Consider the following 23,167-nt stretch of genomic DNA (forward strand, 5'->3'; position numbering starts at 1 on the left):
CTAAATCGTTTGCATTACATCTTACCAAAATATGTATATGTGTGTTTGTGTGTGTCTTCTTGATATTAGGAGCAAATCATTCCTGAGTTGATTTTAATGCCAGCTCATAGGTCTCCAGTATTTCAGCAGTATGGTAGCTTTACATCCTCATTGTGATTTGTGTGTGTGTGTGTGTTTAGATGGGGCTGAGTTCCTCCGTGGCATCCTTCCTGATTTCTTCAGCCATTACAGCATGAAGAAAAATAAACTGCAACTACTTGAGACAAGGAAGCTTCAGATAGATCTGAGGAAATTGCTGTGGACTTGAACGTGTCTATGCCATAACAAAATGCAAACATAATGATGAGAATAACGAGGTCATGGGTAGTTCTCAGCGCTTTATTGATGTAACAGACTTATTTAAAGATTAAACTAAATCAAACTCTCTTTCACTTAAATAGCTGCCTGAATTTAAGCCTTTTGCTTGTAATGTTGCGTACAATGATGATGTCTCACACATAAATACATAAATACACACTGTATAAAACCACAATGACTCTTCTTGATTTTTATCATGTTAAAGTATCGTAACACTACATGCGTAGATGTAAAGGTTCAATCCAAGTTCACTGTAGCTGCCTATTCTATGATGTTCGTTTTTTCTCCATCACAACGTTTGACTTCTACATCTAATCTTGCCATTTTACACTTAAGTTGTTCAGCAGCATGGTAAAGTTGCACTTCTGCAAGCTTCTCTGGCAATTTCCTCAGATCCTGCACACTAGCTTTGCTGACCCAAGCAGTTATTTGCTTGAGAAGGTCACTCATTTCAATTCTTCTGATCATTCTCCTGGAAATTCTCTTGACTGCTGTCTGAAGCTTCCATTATATATATATATATATATATATATATATAAAATGAATAATCTTTTATGTGATGAGTTATTTTGCTTTTGTAAGCCAATACTTTCAAGATCAGTCAATAAATATGGTTGGTTTTGACATATGTTGCCCCCTTCTTTATGTTGTTACTGGTCATATCATGTGTCCTGTTAAGCTATGTTACATCATACAACATTTGAGACATGTGGATAATGAAAAAGTGGGATAATTTAATGTGGAGCCACATCATGTTTGCTTATGAAGGCTCCTGGATGCAACTTTCTTCCATAGCTTTCCACCTGTAACTTGCTACTGCTATGTTGCAAGAGGGGAATATTTACTGTTGTGTGCTGCCAATAGTGGACAAAAAGGTATTGCTGTATGAGTTAATCAGCTAACTTAATGTACCTACTGAATGGGTCGCCTTAATCATTATCCAAAAGATTGCCCCCCCCCGATAATTTTTTCAGGAGCCGCCACTGGTCACAAATCTCATCATACCACGCATACAACGCGTTATGCCGCCTCATCACTAACGAAGGACGGACATAAATGTCAGGTTTTCATATTGTTTTTGCTTTAACGAGCAAGACCAGAGCATACAGTAACTTGAAGTGTGAATTCGTTTCCACATCAGAAGTCCAAAGCTCGGCCACAAAATATAAACAGACACGGCCAGGGTGTCGCTGTAGCCTACACTACAAGCCTATTTACTCGAATAGTCTACTGCAGCCAAATACAAGCTGATAGAAACACCAAAGATCACCTACCTAACTGTCTCTGATGACGGTTCTAGGTGATGTCAGCGAACGTGAGTTGCGGGTTTGATGCATGAAATTGTGGTGGTGTTTAAACAAAATACGTTGTGTTATAAGCAGTGGCGGCGCCAGAGATTTTTTGCTGCAGGTGCTATGGGGGTGCTCGGCGTTTTACCGAGGGTGCTATGAAATTAGGGTGATATCATACGTGTCACATGGTTCTCTACTACAACACCTCCCCACCATATCGTCATATCTGTTTACATGTTTGCTCTCTGAAGCGTCTTTGTGGTCCATGAAAAGCGCCATACAAATCGATCGTAGGTCTATTATTATTATCATTAGGCTGCTTCCGACAGACGCGCACATAGCCGTGTTCCTCTGCGACGGTCACTGACAAAATAGATTCCGCAATCCCAAATACTTCACTTACTTCATTGGGGGTTAAAGTTGGCGCCAGATGACCACCAGGTCACCACTACCATGTCTGACAAATTAAACTAAACATAAATAGTTCAATACATTCTAAACTAAAGGGGGCAAATTAGAATAGCAGATAGAATGAACTAAAACAGTCAAAGAGTCAGAAATGCTTTCAAAAAGTATATATTATTTCAGGTCACAATCAATAAAAACATAGAAGCTTATGGATAACTGGCTAGCACAGACAGACTGCTCGTCCTAGGCTAGAATCTCTGATTTTTTAAGGCGGATCCCGAAAAATCCCAAAAAGAGACCGCATTCATTAATGTTACACATCTAACAAGACCGTTCCACCTTAAATCTTAAACGGTGTAAAGATGCAGGCCCCTTTTAAAAGTGAATGAAACAAAACAGTAGGCACTCAAAACCACAATAATCACAGCTAGATCATTGTATCATTGTACAATACAACTCTTAAAGAACAGGCAAAAATGCAAACAAAACTATGCTGGAAAAGAAAAATCCGGGCAACCCAGCAGACCAGGTGTAGCATGGCTAGCACCCTCAGTAGAGGTGTAGGATTGATCTCTTTGACCACGACATTCCTCTTCTTCTAAATCAGATTCAGATACCCCTTGCATTTCTTCTTCTTCTTCAACGTCACATGATTCTTCTACTCGTAGAATTTTGGGTATCAAAAACCGATCCATTATTGTGAATTTGTTGATACTACCGCTTGACTTTGACAGTGCACTAGCTCTCTTTCTCCTTCAATCGTCAGGAAACGTCAACGTTCACGCATGCGACGTGTCTCTGTCGTGCTACGTGAACAATCTGTTCATTTCAATCTGTTATTATTTTCTTTTGTGATTGAAATATTATTATCACACAATAAATTAAATTAAGAACGCAGAATTAAAATAAATAACAATAATAAATAAACCATTATTTTCTTGGGGGTGCTATGGGGGTGCTATGGCTAATCCAGGGGGAGCTATAGCACCCCCTAGCCCCCCCCTGGCGCCGCCCCTGGTTATAAGGGACTTTCCAGCGTGTTGTTCTGCCTGTCGTGAATAGGCTGCCCTACACACATATGTCCACAAGATGGAGTGCTTACAATAGGAGCCTGCTGTATTTAATCTGGTCTGACGTCTGTGTTATTTATAGAAACAAAAAATGAAACCTGAAGACACAGTGATGCGGGCGAGCGCTCCCTGACAGCCAAGGAAGGTTGTCTGCATTAGAGGGATTCTTTTTTTTCTTGCCTTGCAAAACTTTCACTTCACCTATCGTGGTGAATAGTACATTCTAACTTAAAGTAAATCCCAAGTTGAGGGAGCAAACAGTATCTTCTAAGTAACATGACGTTTAAAAGCGATTCCCAAGTAACCCCAGTTTTGGGTTAATGTTTTCATCCAGTGAGAGATCGTTTAATATTCTCATCGTCATTCCCACGGATTTAAACCCAGGCACTGTTGTCGACTATTAGGTAAGTCTTTACCTTTACTACAAAACCAATAACATAAATGTATTTAATAACAAAATAAGTTTGTCTGGATCAAAAGCATTCTTTTTTATTTCTTCCGTGGCATTTCGGGATGAATAGTGAACTCTAACTGGTATCTGATATAAAATCCAGCTGCTCATCCGATTGTCATTCTGAAACTATTTAAAAGGCAAAGACCATTTAGAATATAATCTGTCTTTCAAACATCTCCTGCTTACGCCTGGTTCCTTGTTGCAACAACAGCAAAAACTAGGAGATTTTTCTAGTAGAGTCATCTTAACCATTAAGAGATTGTGTGCTAAAGTGACAGTGTTACAGAACATTTCAGGAGGTGAAACAGTATTTTAGAAGGACATTTTATTTCATGGTCCAAAGTTCAAGGTTATTATCGTACTTGGTGCAGCGCCTTCACTGTTGTTATCTCTATCATACATCATGCCCTGATAACAGGCTTACCAGGTCAGTTATTATCATGACTTGGTTTTAAAGATTAATTAAGATTAAATCAGGGGAACTAATAAGCTGGTTGATATTAGTAAAATAACAAAACCTACTTTGTGTCCAATCTGGTTTGGAGCAGCCACCAAACAGGACAATAACAGACTGCAGTGGACAGTAAGGACTGCAGAAAAGATCATTAGTGCCCCCTGTCCAACCTACAGGACTTTTACTGGTAACATAAACCAGAAACAGGCAAAATAAATTGCCACAGACGCCTCTCACCCTGAACACAACCTCTGTATTCTACTTTTACTATCTATTACATTAATATATATCTACTGAGACATACCTATTCTCCTTATTCAAGTTTTCTTATCTATTACATTTATATCATACTAAATTGTATGGCATACATACTGTAAAGTTCCCCCTTGCCTCTATATCATACAAATGCATCATTGTCTACAGTTCACACTTATACTTTATGTACAGTACAGTATTGATTGTTTCTTTTTATATACTGTATGTAATATGTACCTAGTCTATATATCGTATAGTGTCTGTATATTGTTTTAAAGGCCACCAATGACCAGAGCCAAAAAAAAATTAGGCGTCAGTGTACCTGGCCAATAAAGCTTATTTTGAAGACCGTTCCATATGACACAGTCTAACTTGTACCTATCTGACACTTTTGCATTTGTAGGAGTGGGTATTAAAGTTATGCAAAGAGCCCTGAAAATAGAAAAGCACAAATGAAACTAGAAATAAGAAAATTAAGAGAGCAATGAAATAAATAGTCTTTTCATTGGTTTGACAGATGTATCGGTGAAAATGTAGGACATGAGTTTGTCGCACAGCTTTGTGAACGCCATCTTTACGTCAGCTGGACCCAAAGTTGATGAGGAAATCATGGTGAAGTTGGTGATTATAGTTCTGATCATCCTGCTGACCGTGTCTGGGGTCTCTCCTGCCTGTGGTCGAGCTGAATATCTTATATGGCAGGTATGCTGCCCTATGTGTGGTCCTGGTAAGTAGCAGTAGTAACTGTGTCATAGTACATGACATGTTCCTTCATTAGAGCTTTCTTCATGTTGCATCAATGAGATAAACCCATGTTTGATTTTCGTATTAACTACGTATTTACTCATTAAAGGTTATTATGTACGGAGACACTGCACTGAGTTCACCAGTACGACATGTGTTCCATGCTCGTCAACTACCTACACTGATGCACCCAATGGACTAGAGAAATGTAGATCCTGCACAGTATGTGACTCGAGTAAGTCAAATATTGCAGCAGTATTTGTTTTGCCTTCCTTATAAGTTTAGTTTTTGTGCATTCTATGTATATTATTTATGTCAATTATTTGCATGGTTGATTGCAATTGAAATGTTTTCAATCAACTTTATAATAACTGTATATCCTAAAATAGGTAAAGGTCTAAGAGTGATGAGGGCGTGCAGCTTTACTTCAGACACACTCTGTGAGCCTCTGGAAGGTCACTACTGTACTGACCCAATCAAAGATGGCTGCCGAGGAGCTGTGGAACACACAAAGTGCTCACCAGGGCAGTACGTCAACCAGACAGGTTAGACAATCCTCTGTAATTACCTTATAGAGACAGAATGACAGAAAGTTAGAAGAGGATGTGAATACACACACACACACACACACACACACACACACACACACACACACACACACACACACACACACACACACACACCCACACACACCCACACACACACACACTGATGAAGGAACACAGAAAGGCAACAGGTTACAGTAGTATGTGATGGTAGTTTTGTATGACCAAAAGATGTGTTTGGAGTCTGAGTTATGATCAGCCAAAGATTCAGGTTTAATCTTGCAATGATGTACACCAGAGGAGACAGACTTAGATTTCACTCAAGGGATTCACCTACCTAACTCTCTTCTGTCAGCCATTGTAACAATACAGGTTTTATCCTTTCCTAAGACAAGGGGTGTCACCCCATAGCTCCATCCCTTCATGAATATGTATCAAATTATTACCTTGGAGTCGGGAAGTCTAGGACCCATTTGCTCACACAGGGCAAATGGGTGTAAGATCTCCATCCATCATCAAAGAACTAAAAAGCCAAAAGCCAAGGCCAAGGCCCATCAGATACTATGGCCTGGCCAAACACTGATGTGTCCAACTTTGTGTCCTTGCTGTCAGGGGTAGTGGAATTTGTTTGCCTAAAGTTACAGACGCCTGCGAGGTCAAACCCTGTGTGGGTAAATCTTCATGTAAAACCTTCTGCTTTCCCTTGATGCGCATCATTGTTAAGAATAAAAGCTTGTTCCTGATTGAACACCATTCTCTGACGGAGTCTCCATTCATCTGTGGTATTAAAAGTGACCATCACCATCAACATGTGTCCATAGTGGATGATGTGTGTTTTCCTTTATTTCTGTCTGTCCATGCAGGTACAGCATCCACAGATACTGTGTGTGGTGACTGTATAGGCAACACATACTCAGATGGATCATTCACATCCTGCAGACCACACACACAGTACGTTATTTCACTTGGAATGTTCCAAGTTCAGCAAGGATTATACACTAAGTTATTTACTTGTGTATCTAAAATGTAACTATTTATGTGATCTCTGTAGGTGTGAGTTGATTAGACTTGTTGTCCTAAAAGAAGGATCATCTTCTGATGACACTGATTGTGGTCAAAGACAAAACACTGTTGCCATTGTAGCTGGTGTCATAGCTGGTGTTGCAGTCCTAGCTGCTGCATGTGGGGCTGTGCTATTTATATATAATACAAGGAAGAGGACAAAAAAAGCTGTACAAGGTAGGAATGTTCTTGTTTATTATTAAATTATTATAAATATTAAGGCCTACTGTTATCATGATTGCAATTGTTGAGAATATCGATAAAGACTGAAGCATATGAATGTATTGTTTTTTTCTTCTCTCAATTTTTCTTTAATTTATACACATACACACTCACATCCTTTTAATATTTGTGTTATTTTGTATTAATTGATTCTTTCTGGTGCATTGCAATTATCAGTCCATGATATTTTCTTGATGATAATGCAAACTAACATTTCTGTTTCACTGTCTATTTTCTTTTTTTGTGGCGCAGAAGAGGGGTCAGGCCATACTGTACCGACAGAGGTCCGGTTATTCACTTAAGCTCACATCCATTTCTGTCCTATCTGTCAGGTTTTATTGCCTTTCTGATCATAATGTTTATATTTCTGTAGGAACAAAGGCAATTATGTGGTAGGATGGGAGCAGTCACGTGATCAGAACGGTCTGAAGCACTTTTATGAACATATCAATAATGGTGATGGTGAGTGGTCTACTTTTTTAGCTCTCAGTTTCTGACTGAATTTGATTCTAACCTAAAGCATGAGATCCTGGAGGTTCCTGTGGTTCCTATGAGTGATATACTGCAGGGAACATCCTGAGGAACAGCCAGGATCTAATGCTTTCTGTAACACACTATTCTCCAACAAGACAGAAGTAAGGTTAGAATCAAATTGCAACATAGAAACCCCATCGCAATTCTAATTGTGTTTAATTGTGTTTGTCTTTAGGAATTTAATCTAAGACAATAAAGGCATTAAGTATGATATACGTAGATATACAAACACCTTTTCACGTAATCCACACAATAGTCGTGTTTTCTTTAGGAACACGGCAACAATAATCCCTTTCTCCCTCTTAACCCATATACTCAAACTGTTTTCTAATCTTGCCATTGCAGTCACCAACTTTATTTTCTTTTATTTAATAGTCTGAGCCATTATGAGATTAATGTTTTTGTAAAAGGCCTGCAAGATTACGGAATGAATCCAGTGTTCCCCAGACCACAAGTTCTGGCTGTCTTACATGGAGTATAAATGAATAGTCAGTGGACAAGTTCAAAGAGTAATACATGATCTCATACTGTTTGTTTCTTTCCAGGTGCTTATGGAACAGACTGAACCAGACAGGACTGCCAAATGACCTGTTCTCCTTCTGGACCAACTGACCACAGTGCCACCTCTCTATTACTGCTGTGCTACACCACCTCACTACTGCAGAGACTGCTGCCCTGAGATGCCAGAGTGGGGACCTGCATACCATGATAAGAACAACACTTGCTGGATGAGGATGTTATAACTCCATCATGACTTATCAAAACACATACCGCTGTCCCTGCAGCAGCCCGTCGCCAGTGTTGCTCCAGCAGCTCATACGTCTCACACTCCAGCACCTCCTGCACCTCTCACACCAGTGCCAGTGCCAGCACCTCGCCGTGCTCTTGCTGCTGCTCCTCCCGCAGCTTCTGCTCCTGCTCCTGCCGCAACAGCAGTTCCAGCCACTCCTGTCGCTGCAGCAGCTGTCCCCACTCCTGCTCCATTGAGGGTAGATGCCTACATCCCTGCTCCGCCGATGACAGCCGCTCCTGTTCCTATTGATGTCGCCAGGATGCCGCCGTTCCGGAGGCCGACAGCCCAGACCCCGCAGCCTCTGCTGCCGACCCAGATCCCGCAGTCACCGCTGCCGACCCAGACCCCGCAACAACTGCTCATGATGCTGGTCCAGCAGCACCCACTGCCGACACAGATCCCGCAGCACCCCCTGATGGCGACGCGGATGGCAACGTCGCTGACCCTGCAGACCCAGCCGTCGCTGACCCTGGGGCTCCAGTGCCCGCAGTCCCAGGCGCCCGTGCCCCTGTCTCCAGTGTCCCAGGTGCCTCCAGTGTTCCTGGTTTCTCTGTCCCGGTTGCTCTTGTCCCAGGTGCAACAGTTCCAGTTGCTGGTGCCGCCAGCCCTAGTGAACCAGCGAGTCCAGGCGCCACGACTGCCCCAGACACTGGCCCTGTAACCCCAGTCATCGCTCCTGCAGTAACCAAGGCAACGCTCCCTGACATCTCCCAGGTCCTGGTCGAGGAAGCGTGTCGTGATCTCCTCGCCCCCAACAAGGCTCCCAGTCGCCTGCCTCATTCTGGGCGCCCACCCGGTCGGTCACCAGACTCTCCGCCCCCTTCGGCCGTCCACCCGGCTGGCCTCCTGACCCTTGGTCCCTGTCCAGCTTTCTGCCCGCCTGCCTTGCCCTTGACCCCCTCCACCCACCCTATGTGGACTTTTTCGGTTTTTGTTAAGGTCGTCTGGAATCCGGCCCTTTGGGGGGGGGGGGGGGGGTGGGTTACTGTCAGGATCCTGCTCTGTCCGTTTTGTGTTTGTCTATTTTGTCACGTGCTTCTTGTGTGTGTGTTTTATGCCATGTGTTTCCCTGTGTTTGTTTATTATTTCCATGTGCTCCTTTGTTGTCGTTCTGAACTCCGCCCCCACCCTCACGTCTCATTGATGGTTCAGAGGCACATACTGTGCGTCAATTGCTGGATGTTCGCCGCTGTGGCAGAGGACTCCAGTACCTCGTGGACTGGGAGGGCTATGGCATCGAGGAGAGATCCTGGGTCCCGTCTCGCTTTATCCTATGCCAGCCCTCCGCAAGAACTTTCACCACAAGCACCCCGTTCCACCCAAGAAGACGTCTGGAGGCGTTCGTTAGGGGGGAGGTACTGTTAAGATCCCTGCGATCTAAGAGACATTTTTCATTGTGATCGCTGTGTGTGTTGTGTTATGCCACGTGTTTCCCCCTGTTTGTTTATTTCGTCATGTGTTTGCTGTGGTTGTGTGGTCAGGCCATGTGCTACTGTCATTATCCGGAGACTCCACCCTCTGCTGTTTCCCGGCTTTTTTCCCGGCCTTTTGGTATCTCATCTGTTCCCCATCTTATCGCTGATTGTTTGCCTGAATTAGTTTCACCTGTGTATTATCTCTGTTCCCCCTTCTATATATTGAGCTGTCCTTCTGTAGTCCGCTGTCGGATCGTAATTCATTGTCTGTGAGAATCTATGCCGGAATCCTGCATTTTTCCGAGTACCTGGTATCGTATAGTTTCTGATTTGTGATCTTCTGTGTTTTTGCCCTATGGAGTTCTGTTTGCCTTTTATCCTATTGGACTTTCTGATTTTTGCTCTACTGTGATTTTTCCCTTTTGGAATTGTGTTTTTGCCTTTTTGGATTTTTTGCGTGTTCTGTTTTGAAGGAAATAAATCCACTACTGTTTTTTGCAACCTGGTCTGCGATTGGGTTCTTACTGTGAGAAAGCCTAACAGTTTGTGGTATTTCAGCACCTGACTTTCATATGAAGAAGATTATGCTCTTTCTGAAGGAGCCACACTGGACTACTGGAGGATGGGGAGGCCAGGGCACACAAGACTGTGGCGTCCCAAGTCCATGTTCCTGAGTTTGATAAGAAAAGCAGGGAAGAATCAGACCTTTTGGTGGTCCTTGAAAATCAGTCCCTGCTGTCATTTTCTTAAAGGCAGAGTCTGCGACTCGGTTTCGATTTTACGAAAGGATGTTATTTGAACTGTTACTCAAGACGTTTTAATGAAGTAAGGGTTATGTATGGACATGCACAAAGAAGGAAGAAGGAAATTAAACACAAACAAACAGCTGAATGAATGGAGAGAAACCCTGATCATTTATCAGTCTATTGTCCTCAAGGCCGCACTGTGAACATCAGTAATTATTATTACGCTCTATCTGAGGACCCGTTCATTACATGTTTACTCTGAAAGTATCTGCAGCACTTCAGCACTTTGTATTTTTAGCACTTTATTATTTAACAATTAGCTCTTGGCAGATGAGTTCATCAATTAAACCCCATTCACTTTGTAGCTGTGGCTTGCCATCTTTTTCTTCATTGGGGTTACTTACTAACAACACTCACTGTCAGAAAGCTCAACAGAAAAGACTCCCTTGAGGAAGCGGGTGACCACTCACAGCTTTTGCCATGTGATACCTGCTTGATGTCGATGAATAATATTTGTTTGTTAATGTTTTTTTCCTTACAGAGATCCACTTGAATACAGGAAATTCATATATTACCAGCCTACTTGCACTGTGTAGTGAATGCTTTAACCTTTGCTTTGAACCCACACATTTATGACTGTTGGTACCACTGGTTATCTCAACCTTTGAGCCATAAAATCAGACAACAGTATTCTTCATCTAGACTACAAAATAATCGGACTCTGTACAGATGAGCTCAATGGATGTTATTTTTACATAAATGAACATACAGCATAAATGTGATACGGGGATGACGATAAACTTCTTTGTTGAACGTGAGATCTCTAGCTGGCTGTGTGTTACCAGCAGGTGGAGCCAAAGATTGGAGAAATGACATACCTAGGGGGCGCTCAAAATTAATTTGAAGATAATGCCAGAAGTAGTTGGTCCTAAAACACACATTCATGTGGCAAGTTGTTGCGTAGTGTTAGAAAAGCCAATCCCAGGTTTAAACTAAAGTATTGTATCTATGCATTACATGGGCTAGATAGGCTTTGGCTGGGGTCACATCAGTCATTTCTGCATATATCAGCATGTACACAAAGTTAGATTTGTTGGACTTTATTTCTGATAGATTTTATTGTTTGTAATATGTTAAAAGCTGAGAATAGCTGGCTAACATGTGAGGTAGAACGGTGAGATTTTTGGTGAACTATTTTTGTCATGAAGGCTTCTGCAGAATGACACTGTGCAGTCTGTTGTTTCTTCTCAACTGATGCTGTAAATATTTCTCTTGGCTCTATGTTGTGTCTATAAATGTTGAGATGCAGACAAGCCAGCAGAACCTGTCCCAACAGATTGTGTAATGCTGTGCTGGAGATAGCAGACCAGGTGAAGGAGAACAGGAATGGTGCCAAGTCTTGTTCTTATCTGTACCACAAAAGAAAGCAGTTGAATAATATGGTGATCAATGCTTTCGGCACATTCAAAGTAATTATACTGAAAATGGTTGGTCTGAGAGACAAGTATTGAAGCCAGCATTCTACATACATATCTATACATGAAGAAGTGTTGATTTTAGCTGGAAAAACCTACACATCAAAAATTATGACCAAAGTCTTGGCTTGCAAGATAGTCATGTGAAAGAGTGGCTGTGTTGTTAATAGTGTGCTGTAGAGCAAGATACATTCAGGGTAAGAACCAAGATAACAGAAATATTTGTAAATAAGGGATGTTTCCTCTTAATTTACTGAATACTATCAGTGTATGATATGTGCACCTTCAATGGAATGTAAGAGGTAATATATATGTGTGTGTGTGTGTGTGTGTGTGTGTGTGTGTGTGTGTGTGTGTGTGTGTGTGTGTGTGTGTGTGTGTGTGTGTGTGTGTGTGTGTGTGTGTTTGTGTGTGTGTGTGTGTGTGTGTGTGGGTTTGGGAGAGGTGATGAGTTCAGGGGTCATGGAAACAGCTTGGGGAGACCAGCTGGGAATCAGTGTGTAGGGAGAGAAGTGTCTGTGTCTGTGTCTGTGTCTGTGTAAGAACCAGACACTTCCTCCTTCCAATCCATGTTGAACTCTCCATATGATATTAATGCTGATAGTGTTTTTTGGTCAGAGGTGAAACATAAATCGAGAGGCGGCCCTAGCACATTTGGCACTCTAGGCGAGCTTCACTCCTGGCGCCCCCCCCCCCCCCCCCCCCCCCCCCCAAATAAAAAATATTTTTTCCCCCACGAAAACGGAATTGCAACTTTCAAACGCTATTTTGCCCTGTACGACTGCATTTCTTTCACATAAACATAAAATTTCTTACATCATAGAGCTCCAAACTGTTTAATCATTCACTGTGTCCAGTAATAAAACAGTTTAAGTCCAGAAGTAAAGTCTGGAGGTCTGACTGCACTGCAAAAAGGTGTATTTATTGTCTGTTCTTTTTTTTTCCTTCTCAATTTTGTAAATTTTTACAAAACTTAACTTAACCTAAAACCTTGTACTTTTTTTTACAAAACACTCTCATCTACAATGTATTTTAAGCGTATTCTTAAGGGTACTGATGATTATAATGGCTGACATTAGCATTCATAACTGTCACTGAACAAACCTAGTTACGAAATGTTTTAACATGACCAATATAAACAGTATAAACACAAATATAACATTAGGCAGTATGTGCACATAATATAAAAACTATAATATATCACACAGCATGCTCTACATTCTTCTAGGGCACTTTATTATTTTTCACCACAGCAATCTGATGGCCAGCATCATTCTAGTCAGTGCTGTGGAAGTATCCAGTGCTTGACACAGCCATTAAAGCAAGATATTGCTGACAAAAAACATGAAGAAATGACAAAAGTAGCTTGCAACTCGTGACACTATATGGAGGTTTACTCATGTGGTTCCTAGTGAATGAAACTCGCCCTCTGCACTCCAATCCTGATAAAGCCAGCAGTACAAGTACAAAAGGGCAACACAGTAGACTTCCTGCAGGTAACACATGGGGGAAATCCATGCAGGTCAAACCGGTGCGTTTCTGAAGGAATCAGGCAGTAGTCCATGGGCCTGTTTAACTCCTCTCAGTGAGTGGGTTTGGGAGAGGAATCAGGCAGTAGTCCATGGCCCTGTTTAATTCCTCTCAGTGAGTGGGTTTGAGAGAGGAATCAGGCAGTAGTCCATGGCCCTGTTTAATTCCTCTCAGTGAGTGGGTTTGAGAGAGGTGATGAGTTCAGGGGTCATGGAAGCAGCTTGGGGAGACCAGCTGGGAATCAGTGTGTAGGGAGAGAACAGCAACACACTCCCTTCTTAGGTGTGTGTGTGTGTGTGTGTGCAGGGTGTTAGTGTGTGTGTGTGTTTGTGTGCAGGGTGTGTGTGTGTGTGTGTGTGTGTGTGCAGGGTGTGTGAAAAAAAAAAAAAAATTTTCCCCCACGAAAACGGAATTGCAACTTTCAAACGCTATTTTGCCCTGTACGACTGCATTTCTTTCACATAAACACAACAACGATCGCGACGATGAACAAACATTAATTCAAGAACAAATCACTGAGAAAATGTCACGCCTGTGCTGGACTACGCTCCGGCCACGCCCCCTGTTCTGTTTATGGACACACACACCACCACCACGTCATCTTCGAATCGCCAAATCGCCTGCAAATAATGTTTTCTTAGTCTTCTAAAAGTGAATCTAAAATGATATAACAAAAGTATATATTATCATAATTTGTTAAATTTAGCTATTATGTAGTTATTAAGCATTTTGGTGTATTTGGACAGCCTGACATTTTTTTATTACAAGATGCATAGCTCTTGATTAGTTGAATCATGTCTAATTAAACTGGCTAGCTCGCTCCACCTAAACTAAAGCTGTCCAAAGGTGATTACTCACATTTTTATGACGCAAAATGACGCAAATTGCGGTACAGCTGAACTTGAACTGATGTTTCGACTGAATGGCAATAACAAGGAACGTCACAAGTCACTGGCTAGCTAGCGTTAGCTAACTAGCAAAATTACATATTCAATCCATTCGCTAGTTGACAATAGTTGACAATACAACACTTGGATTTTTACCAGTATTCCTCACTTGTTGACAAGTTGCCGTGTTTGGCTTCCTTAATGGGTGTGCTATGCAACGAGTAAGATATGTGTAGTGTTGTTGCACTGGCTATTGGCTTTATATGTGCGCCCCTATTTTAATCATGTCTTTTTTTGTATAATGTAGAATAAATGGACATATCATTTTTTATATACCCGCCTCTGTAAAATCCTTAAAGAACTATGTGACAGGGAAACTTTCAATGATAAGGTACATCTTTTCTTCTTAACTCCACTAAAGTGCCGGGGGCAATTCACGCATTTGTGAACGTTTTCTTATCTGGAATTCGTTCTAGGCTAGAACAGGATTTAAGGATTTACCTTTCTCCTTGGCACGTTTCTCTTCTTCTTCCTTTCTTTTCTTCTTAAATTGCGCCCCGGATGGCTTTTGCCTCTTCATTATTTTGTTCTTCAAAGTTTCTTGAACACACACACACTCTAACCAAACGCCTCACTGTGCTAAGCATGTTCTGACAACACCAAGGACGTACTTACCCCTTCCGTTTTCGATTTTTGGCTAATTTTACCCTAATGTTAGATTTTTTTTTTATGTCAAAATATTGGTTGGAGATATAGAAGGGGGCGCAAAAAAAACTCTGTCCAGCAAAAAAAAAACACAATTCTTGTTTGTTTTTTTTGCTGGGCGCAGTTTTTTGCGCCCCCCTCTGAGTGGCGCCCTAGGCGACCGCCTATACCGCCTGTAGGAAAAACCGCCCCTGCATAAATCCGTTAAGAAGAAGGCTGATTTTTATCCTCTTACCTTTCTAGTCGTCTGTTCATTTCAGTTATATGTCACCGGTGTAACTTCTGCGTTGTGTATTAATATACAGTATGTGACTCGTGGACAACAGTTGCTGAGATGGATATTTATTTCGTATTACTCCTCATTTCCAGCATATGTCAAACAGGCCAAAATAAGAACAGACATGTAATATATACATTAAGAAAGATAAGTAAAAACCGTATCACACCTGTTAAAGCACACCAACAGAAACAGTATGGTAAGTCTCCACTGTTAATGCTAGCCCCCACATGTAGCAAAAGGATAAAACATAACCTTTGTTTATGCAAGCAGATATCTGTTGGAACAAGACCGGTCTATTAGGTTTGTAGTGGAGAAGTAAAAAAGAAAGAGTTCTTGGACCGCGGGAGCTTATCAACAAATAGCATCAACAGATACATTTATATCTTGGAACTGGAAGACATAAAAACATTCTGGTTAATCATTGGCATTTTAATGTCTGTTTTGATCGATGGCTTACATATAAGTCACTTAGATTCAGCCTTAACCGCTTACATCATAGAGCTCCAAACTGTTTAATCATTCACTGTGTCCAGTAATAAAACAGTTTAAGTCCAGAAGTAAAGTCTGGAGGTCTGACTGCACTGCAAAAAGGTGTATTTATTGTCTGTTCTTTTTTTTTCCTTCTCAATTTTGTAAATTTTTACAAAACTTAACTTAACCTAAAACCTTGTACTTTTTTTTACAAAACACTCTCATCTACAATGTATTTTAAGCGTATTCTTAAGGGTACTGATGATTATAATGGCTGACATTAGCATTCATAACTGTCACTGAACAAACCTAGTTACGAAATGTTTTAACATGACCAATATAAACAGTATAAACACAAATATAACATTAGGCAGTATGTGCACATAATATAAAAACTATAATATATCACACAGCATGCTCTACATTCTTCTAGGGCACTTTATTATTTTTCACCACAGCAATCTGATGGCCAGCATCATTCTAGTCAGTGCTGTGGAAGTATCCAGTGCTTGACACAGCCATTAAAGCAAGATATTGCTGACAAAAAACATGAAGAAATGACAAAAGTAGCTTGCAACTCGTGACACTATATGGAGGTTTACTCATGTGGTTCCTAGTGAATGAAACTCGCCCTCTGCACTCCAATCCTGATAAAGCCAGCAGTACAAGTACAAAAGGGCAACACAGTAGACTTCCTGCAGGTAACACATGGGGGAAATCCATGCAGGTCAAACCGGTGCGTTTCTGAAGGAATCAGGCAGTAGTCCATGGGCCTGTTTAACTCCTCTCAGTGAGTGGGTTTGGGAGAGGAATCAGGCAGTAGTCCATGGCCCTGTTTAATTCCTCTCAGTGAGTGGGTTTGAGAGAGGAATCAGGCAGTAGTCCATGGCCCTGTTTAATTCCTCTCAGTGAGTGGGTTTGAGAGAGGTGATGAGTTCAGGGGTCATGGAAGCAGCTTGGGGAGACCAGCTGGGAATCAGTGTGTAGGGAGAGAACAGCAACACACTCCCTTCTTAGGTGTGTGTGTGTGTGTGTGTGCAGGGTGTTAGTGTGTGTGTGTGTTTGTGTGCAGGGTGTGTGTGTGTGTGTGTGTGTGTGTGCAGGGTGTGTGAAAAAAAAAAAAAAATTTTCCCCCACGAAAACGGAATTGCAACTTTCAAACGCTATTTTGCCCTGTACGACTGCATTTCTTTCACATAAACACAACAACGATCGCGACGATGAACAAACATTAATTCAAGAACAAATCACTGAGAAAATGTCACGCCTGTGCTGGACTACGCTCCGGCCACGCCCCCTGTTCTGTTTATGGACACACACACCACCACCACGTCATCTTCGAATCGCCAAATCGCCTGCAAATAATGTTTTTCTTAGTCTTCTAAAAGTGAATCTAAAATGATATAACAAAAGTATATATTATCATAATTTGTTAAATTTAGCTATTATGTAGTTATTAAGCATTTTGGTGTATTTGGACAGCCTGACATTTTTTTATTACAAGATGCATAGCTCTTGATTAGTTGAATCATGTCTAATTAAACTGGCTAGCTCGCTCCACCTAAACTAAAGCTGTCCAAAGGTGATTACTCACATTTTTATGACGCAAAATGACGCAAATTGCGGTACAGCTGAACTTGAACTGATGTTTCGACTGAATGGCAATAACAAGGAACGTCACAAGTCACTGGCTAGCTAGCGTTAGCTAACTAGCAAAATTACATATTCAATCCATTCGCTAGTTGACAATAGTTGACAATACAACACTTGGATTTTTACCAGTATTCCTCACTTGTTGACAAGTTGCCGTGTTTGGCTTCCTTAATGGGTGTGCTATGCAACGAGTAAGATATGTGTAGTGTTGTTGCACTGGCTATTGGCTTTATATGTGCGCCCCTATTTTAATCATGTCTTTTTTTGTATAATGTAGAATAAATGGACATATCATTTTTTATATACCCGCCTCTGTAAAATCCTTAAAGAACTATGTGACAGGGAAACTTTCAATGATAAGGTACATCTTTTCTTCTTAACTCCACTAAAGTGCCGGGGGCAATTCACGCATTTGTGAACGTTTTCTTATCTGGAATTCGTTCTAGGCTAGAACAGGATTTAAGGATTTACCTTTCTCCTTGGCACGTTTCTCTTCTTCTTCCTTTCTTTTCTTCTTAAATTGCGCCCCGGATGGCTTTTGCCTCTTCATTATTTTGTTCTTCAAAGTTTCTTGAACACACACACACTCTAACCAAACGCCTCACTGTGCTAAGCATGTTCTGACAACACCAAGGACGTACTTACCCCTTCCGTTTTCGATTTTTGGCTAATTTTACCCTAATGTTAGATTTTTTTTTTTATGTCAAAATATTGGTTGGAGATATAGAAGGGGGCGCAAAAAAAACTCTGTCCAGCAAAAAAAAAAACACAATTCTTGTTTGTTTTTTTTGCTGGGCGCAGTTTTTTGCGCCCCCCTCTGAGTGGCGCCCTAGGCGACCGCCTATACCGCCTGTAGGAAAAACCGCCCCTGCATAAATCCGTTAAGAAGAAGGCTGATTTTTATCCTCTTACCTTTCTAGTCGTCTGTTCATTTCAGTTATATGTCACCGGTGTAACTTCTGCGTTGTGTATTAATATACAGTATGTGACTCGTGGACAACAGTTGCTGAGATGGATATTTATTTCGTATTACTCCTCATTTCCAGCATATGTCAAACAGGCCAAAATAAGAACAGACATGTAATATATACATTAAGAAAGATAAGTAAAAACCGTATCACACCTGTTAAAGCACACCAACAGAAACAGTATGGTAAGTCTCCACTGTTAATGCTAGCCCCCACATGTAGCAAAAGGATAAAACATAACCTTTGTTTATGCAAGCAGATATCTGTTGGAACAAGACCGGTCTATTAGGTTTGTAGTGGAGAAGTAAAAAAGAAAGAGTTCTTGGACCGCGGGAGCTTATCAACAAATAGCATCAACAGATACATTTATATCTTGGAACTGGAAGACATAAAAACATTCTGGTTAATCATTGGCATTTTAATGTCTGTTTTGATCGATGGCTTACATATAAGTCACTTAGATTCAGCCTTAACCGCTTACATCATAGAGCTCCAAACTGTTTAATCATTCACTGTGTCCAGTAATAAAACAGTTTAAGTCCAGAAGTAAAGTCTGGAGGTCTGACTGCACTGCAAAAAGGTGTATTTATTGTCTGTTCTTTTTTTTTCCTTCTCAATTTTGTAAATTTTTACAAAACTTAACTTAACCTAAAACCTTGTACTTTTTTTTACAAAACACTCTCATCTACAATGTATTTTAAGCGTATTCTTAAGGGTACTGATGATTATAATGGCTGACATTAGCATTCATAACTGTCACTGAACAAACCTAGTTACGAAATGTTTTAACATGACCAATATAAACAGTATAAACACAAATATAACATTAGGCAGTATGTGCACATAATATAAAACTATAATATATCACACAGCATGCTCTACATTCTTCTAGGGCACTTTATTATTTTTCACCACAGCAATCTGATGGCCAGCATCATTCTAGTCAGTGCTGTGGAAGTATCCAGTGCTTGACACAGCCATTAAAGCAAGATATTGCTGACAAAAAACATGAAGAAATGACAAAAGTAGCTTGCAACTCGTGACACTATATGGAGGTTTACTCATGTGGTTCCTAGTGAATGAAACTCGCCCTCTGCACTCCAATCCTGATAAAGCCAGCAGTACAAGTACAAAAGGGCAACACAGTAGACTTCCTGCAGGTAACACATGGGGGAAATCCATGCAGGTCAAACCGGTGCGTTTCTGAAGGAATCAGGCAGTAGTCCATGGGCCTGTTTAACTCCTCTCAGTGAGTGGGTTTGGGAGAGGAATCAGGCAGTAGTCCATGGCCCTGTTTAATTCCTCTCAGTGAGTGGGTTTGAGAGAGGAATCAGGCAGTAGTCCATGGCCCTGTTTAATTCCTCTCAGTGAGTGGGTTTGAGAGAGGTGATGAGTTCAGGGGTCATGGAAGCAGCTTGGGGAGACCAGCTGGGAATCAGTGTGTAGGGAGAGAACAGCAACACACTCCCTTCTTAGGTGTGTGTGTGTGTGTGTGTGCAGGGTGTTAGTGTGTGTGTGTGTTTGTGTGCAGGGTGTGTGTGTGTGTGTGTGTGTGTGTGCAGGGTGTGTGAGTGTGTGCAGGGCGTTGTGAAAGATAACTAAAAGAGAAGGAACAAAAGGGTGGCCAGTCAATCTGCCCTGGGTAACTGGAATCACAAATATATTGAGCATAATAACCAGACACTTCCTCCTTCCAATTTATGTTGAACTCTCCATATGATATCAATGCTGATAGTATTTTGGGTCTGAGGTGAAACATAAATCCTTTAAGAAGAAGACTGACTTTGATCCTCTTACTTTTCGATGTCTGTTGATTTTAGTTACACACAGGAAAATATGTTAAATTCCTTGTGCTATTGGTTAGGGACTTCCCACAGCAGCCAAACCTCACTGTCACATGCAAGTATGTATAGCCAAACTGAACCAATATAACAACCGCCCTACCATAAAACCAGAGCAGCAGGACACAGCAACATCTAAAGGAAATGAAAGCTGCCTTTGTGTTCATAACGCAATGAAAGGGTAGTTTCTGCATTTAATTTCAGTAGGGCGGGATAAACAAAAGAGGCTTTATGGAAGTCATGAATGTGTCTGTCAAGTTCCTAGGTTTTTCTTGTCTAACTCTCTGGCCCAACTTGAAATGGCCTGGTACATGAACCCCAAAGGATGCACGGGATTTTACTCATTCAATTACTGATGTTCACAGTGTGGCCTTGAGGACAATAGATTGATAAATGAGGGTTTCTCTCCACTCATTCAGCTGTTTGTTTGTGTTTTTGTCCATTTCCTTCTTCCTTCTTCGTACATGTCCATACATATCCCTTGCTTTATTATATAGTCTTGTGTAACTTTATTGAATGCGTATAATGATTTTAAACCTCTCAGTGGGGATTGTTTTAAGTACTTTTCCAGCTGTTCTTTGTGCTCCTGAGAAAGACTAGCCTGGATGCCAGACGAACTTAGCCCCTCCCACAAAACTTTAGGTCGGGAAGTTCGGTCTGGCATTGCTCCGTTGGGGAGAAATAATGCCCCTTTCAAAAACTTGACCAAACCAATCAAATTGTCAGGGCAGGCTTTATACGATGATGGACAGATGATCAACCGTAACGTAATCAACCACGTCACCAAAGAGCTTGGGTTGAACTCGTTTTAAAAAAACATAGCTGCCGCTGGAGAGCTGAAATGTGGAGATTCAAGTCTGTTTTAGAAGACATTGACAGCACATTCATTTTGAAAGAGGAACAGAGAAACGCGATCAAGGCATTTGTCGATCGAAAATATGTTTTTGCCGTCCTTCCTACGGGATCCGGTAAAAGTTTAATGTGTCAGCTGCTCCCGTTGGTCTACGTTATGGTCATACTACAGTGCTCTGATTGGTTCTAGGTATATCCAATTGAGCGAAGAGGCATTTTTTTCCTGGCTCGGTTGAAACACGCCCCATAATCACAGCCCAATGGAGCAGTATAAGACTCATATTCTGACTAGAATTATGAGTATGACATCGTCAGCCTAGAGAAAGACAGCAGGAACTGATTTTTCAGGACCACCAAAAGGTCTGATTCTTCCCTGCTTTTCTTATCAAACTCAGGAACATGGACTTGGGACGGCACAGTCTTGTGTGTCCTGGCCTCCACATCCTCCAGTAGTTCAGTGTGGCTCCTTCAGAAAGAACATAATCTCCTTCATGAGGAAAGTCAGGTGCTGAAATATCACAAACAATATGTGTTTTGAAGACATGATCGAGTTATAACATCCTTATCCAGCAAGTGGTGTTCTGATCATGGTATGCAGGTCCCCACTCTGGCATCTCAGGGCAGCAGTCTCTGCAGTAGTGAGGTGGTGTAGCACAGCAGTAATAGAGAGGTGGCACAGGTCATTTGGCAGTCCTGTCTGGTTCAGTCTGTTCCATAAGCACCTGGACAGAAACAAACTGGATGAGATCATGTATTACTCTTTGAACTTGTCCACCAACTATTAATTTATACTCCATGTAAAACAGCCAGAATTTGTGGTGACTGCAATGGCAACATTAAAAAACAGTTTGAGTATATTGCAGTACATCACTCATAGGAACCACAGATACAGGAAAACACTATTCTCTTACAAGACTTAAGAAAAGTTCAAATCAAATTCAGTCAGAAACTGTGTGGTACAAAAGTAGGCTACTCACCATCACCATTATTAATAAGGTCATGACAGCCATTCAGACCATTCTGATCACGTGACTGCTGCCATCCTATCACATAGTTCACTTTGTTCCTATAGAGAAATACAAACATTATGATCAGAAAGGCAATAAAACCTGACACAGGTAGGACAGAAATGGACATAAGCTTTAGTAAATAACTGTACCTCTGTTGTTACACTATGGGTCTTCTCTTGTGTGTCTGCTAAACAAATGAATACAAACAAATTTGAAGAATTAAAATAGACAGAGAAACAGAAATAATAACACAAAATAACACTTATCATTGTCTTAGATAAAATTCCTAAAGACAAACACAATTAAACATGATTACATGAACACAATTAGAATTGCAATGGTGTTTCTATGTTGCAATTTTATTCTAACCTTATTTCTGTCTTGTAGGAAAAAAGTGTCTCTCCGAAAGCATGAGATTCTGGCTGTTCCTCAGGATGTTACGTGCAGTATATCACTCATAGCAACCACAGGAACAGCCAGAATCTCATGCTTTCGGTAACACACTATTCTCCTACAAGGCAGAAATATGGTTAAAATTCAGTCAGAATAGGCTTTTTTTTTAGGCAACAAGTAGGCTACTCACCATCACCATTATTAATACAGTCATAAGAGCCATTCAGACTGTTCTGAGTGACTGCTGCCATCCTAACACATAGTTCACTTTGTTCCTACAGAAATACAAACATTATGATCAGAAAGACAATAAAACTTGACACAGATAGGACAGAAATGGACATAAGCTTTAATGAATAACTGTACCTCTGTTGCGACGGTCTGGTCTGACCTCTCTAAGAATCAATTCATACGAAATAACACAAGATTTTGTTTATGTGTGTACATTTCAGAAAAGTTAAGAGAGAAGAAAAAAACAATACATTCACAAGCTTGTGTTTTTATCAATATTCTCGACAATTGCAATCATGATAACAGTAGGCCTTAATAATAACTTTAATAATTAAATAATAACTTGAATTAATTAAATAATAAAGAACATGAACATTCTTACCTTTTTGGGCTGTTCTTCTCCTCTTCCTTCTATCACATATAAATCCCACAGCCCAACATGTAGCAGCTAGGACTGCAACACCAGCCATGACTACCACACCAGCTATGATACCAGCTACAATGGCAACAGTGTTTTGTC

General features: G+C 41.0%; 1 protein-coding gene across 2 annotated transcripts in view; it reads left to right on the plus strand.

Annotated features, from left to right (window-relative positions):
• Positions 1-8,141, plus strand: part of LOC116220355 (tumor necrosis factor receptor superfamily member 14-like) — a 20,450-nt gene extending 12,309 nt beyond the window's left edge. For both annotated transcript variants that reach the window (XM_031566885.2, XM_031566884.2), the window contains exon 6: positions 7,943-8,141. In XM_031566885.2, the coding sequence (XP_031422745.1) occupies positions 7,943-7,962 (20 nt within the window). In that variant the 3' untranslated portion in view covers positions 7,963-8,141. The remainder of the gene's footprint in view (positions 1-7,942) is intronic.
• Positions 8,142-23,167: the final 15,026 nt, after the last annotated feature.

Source organism: Clupea harengus, chromosome 4, assembly GCF_900700415.2.
Source record: "Clupea harengus chromosome 4, Ch_v2.0.2, whole genome shotgun sequence".
Taxonomy (NCBI): Eukaryota; Metazoa; Chordata; class Actinopteri; order Clupeiformes; family Clupeidae; genus Clupea; species Clupea harengus.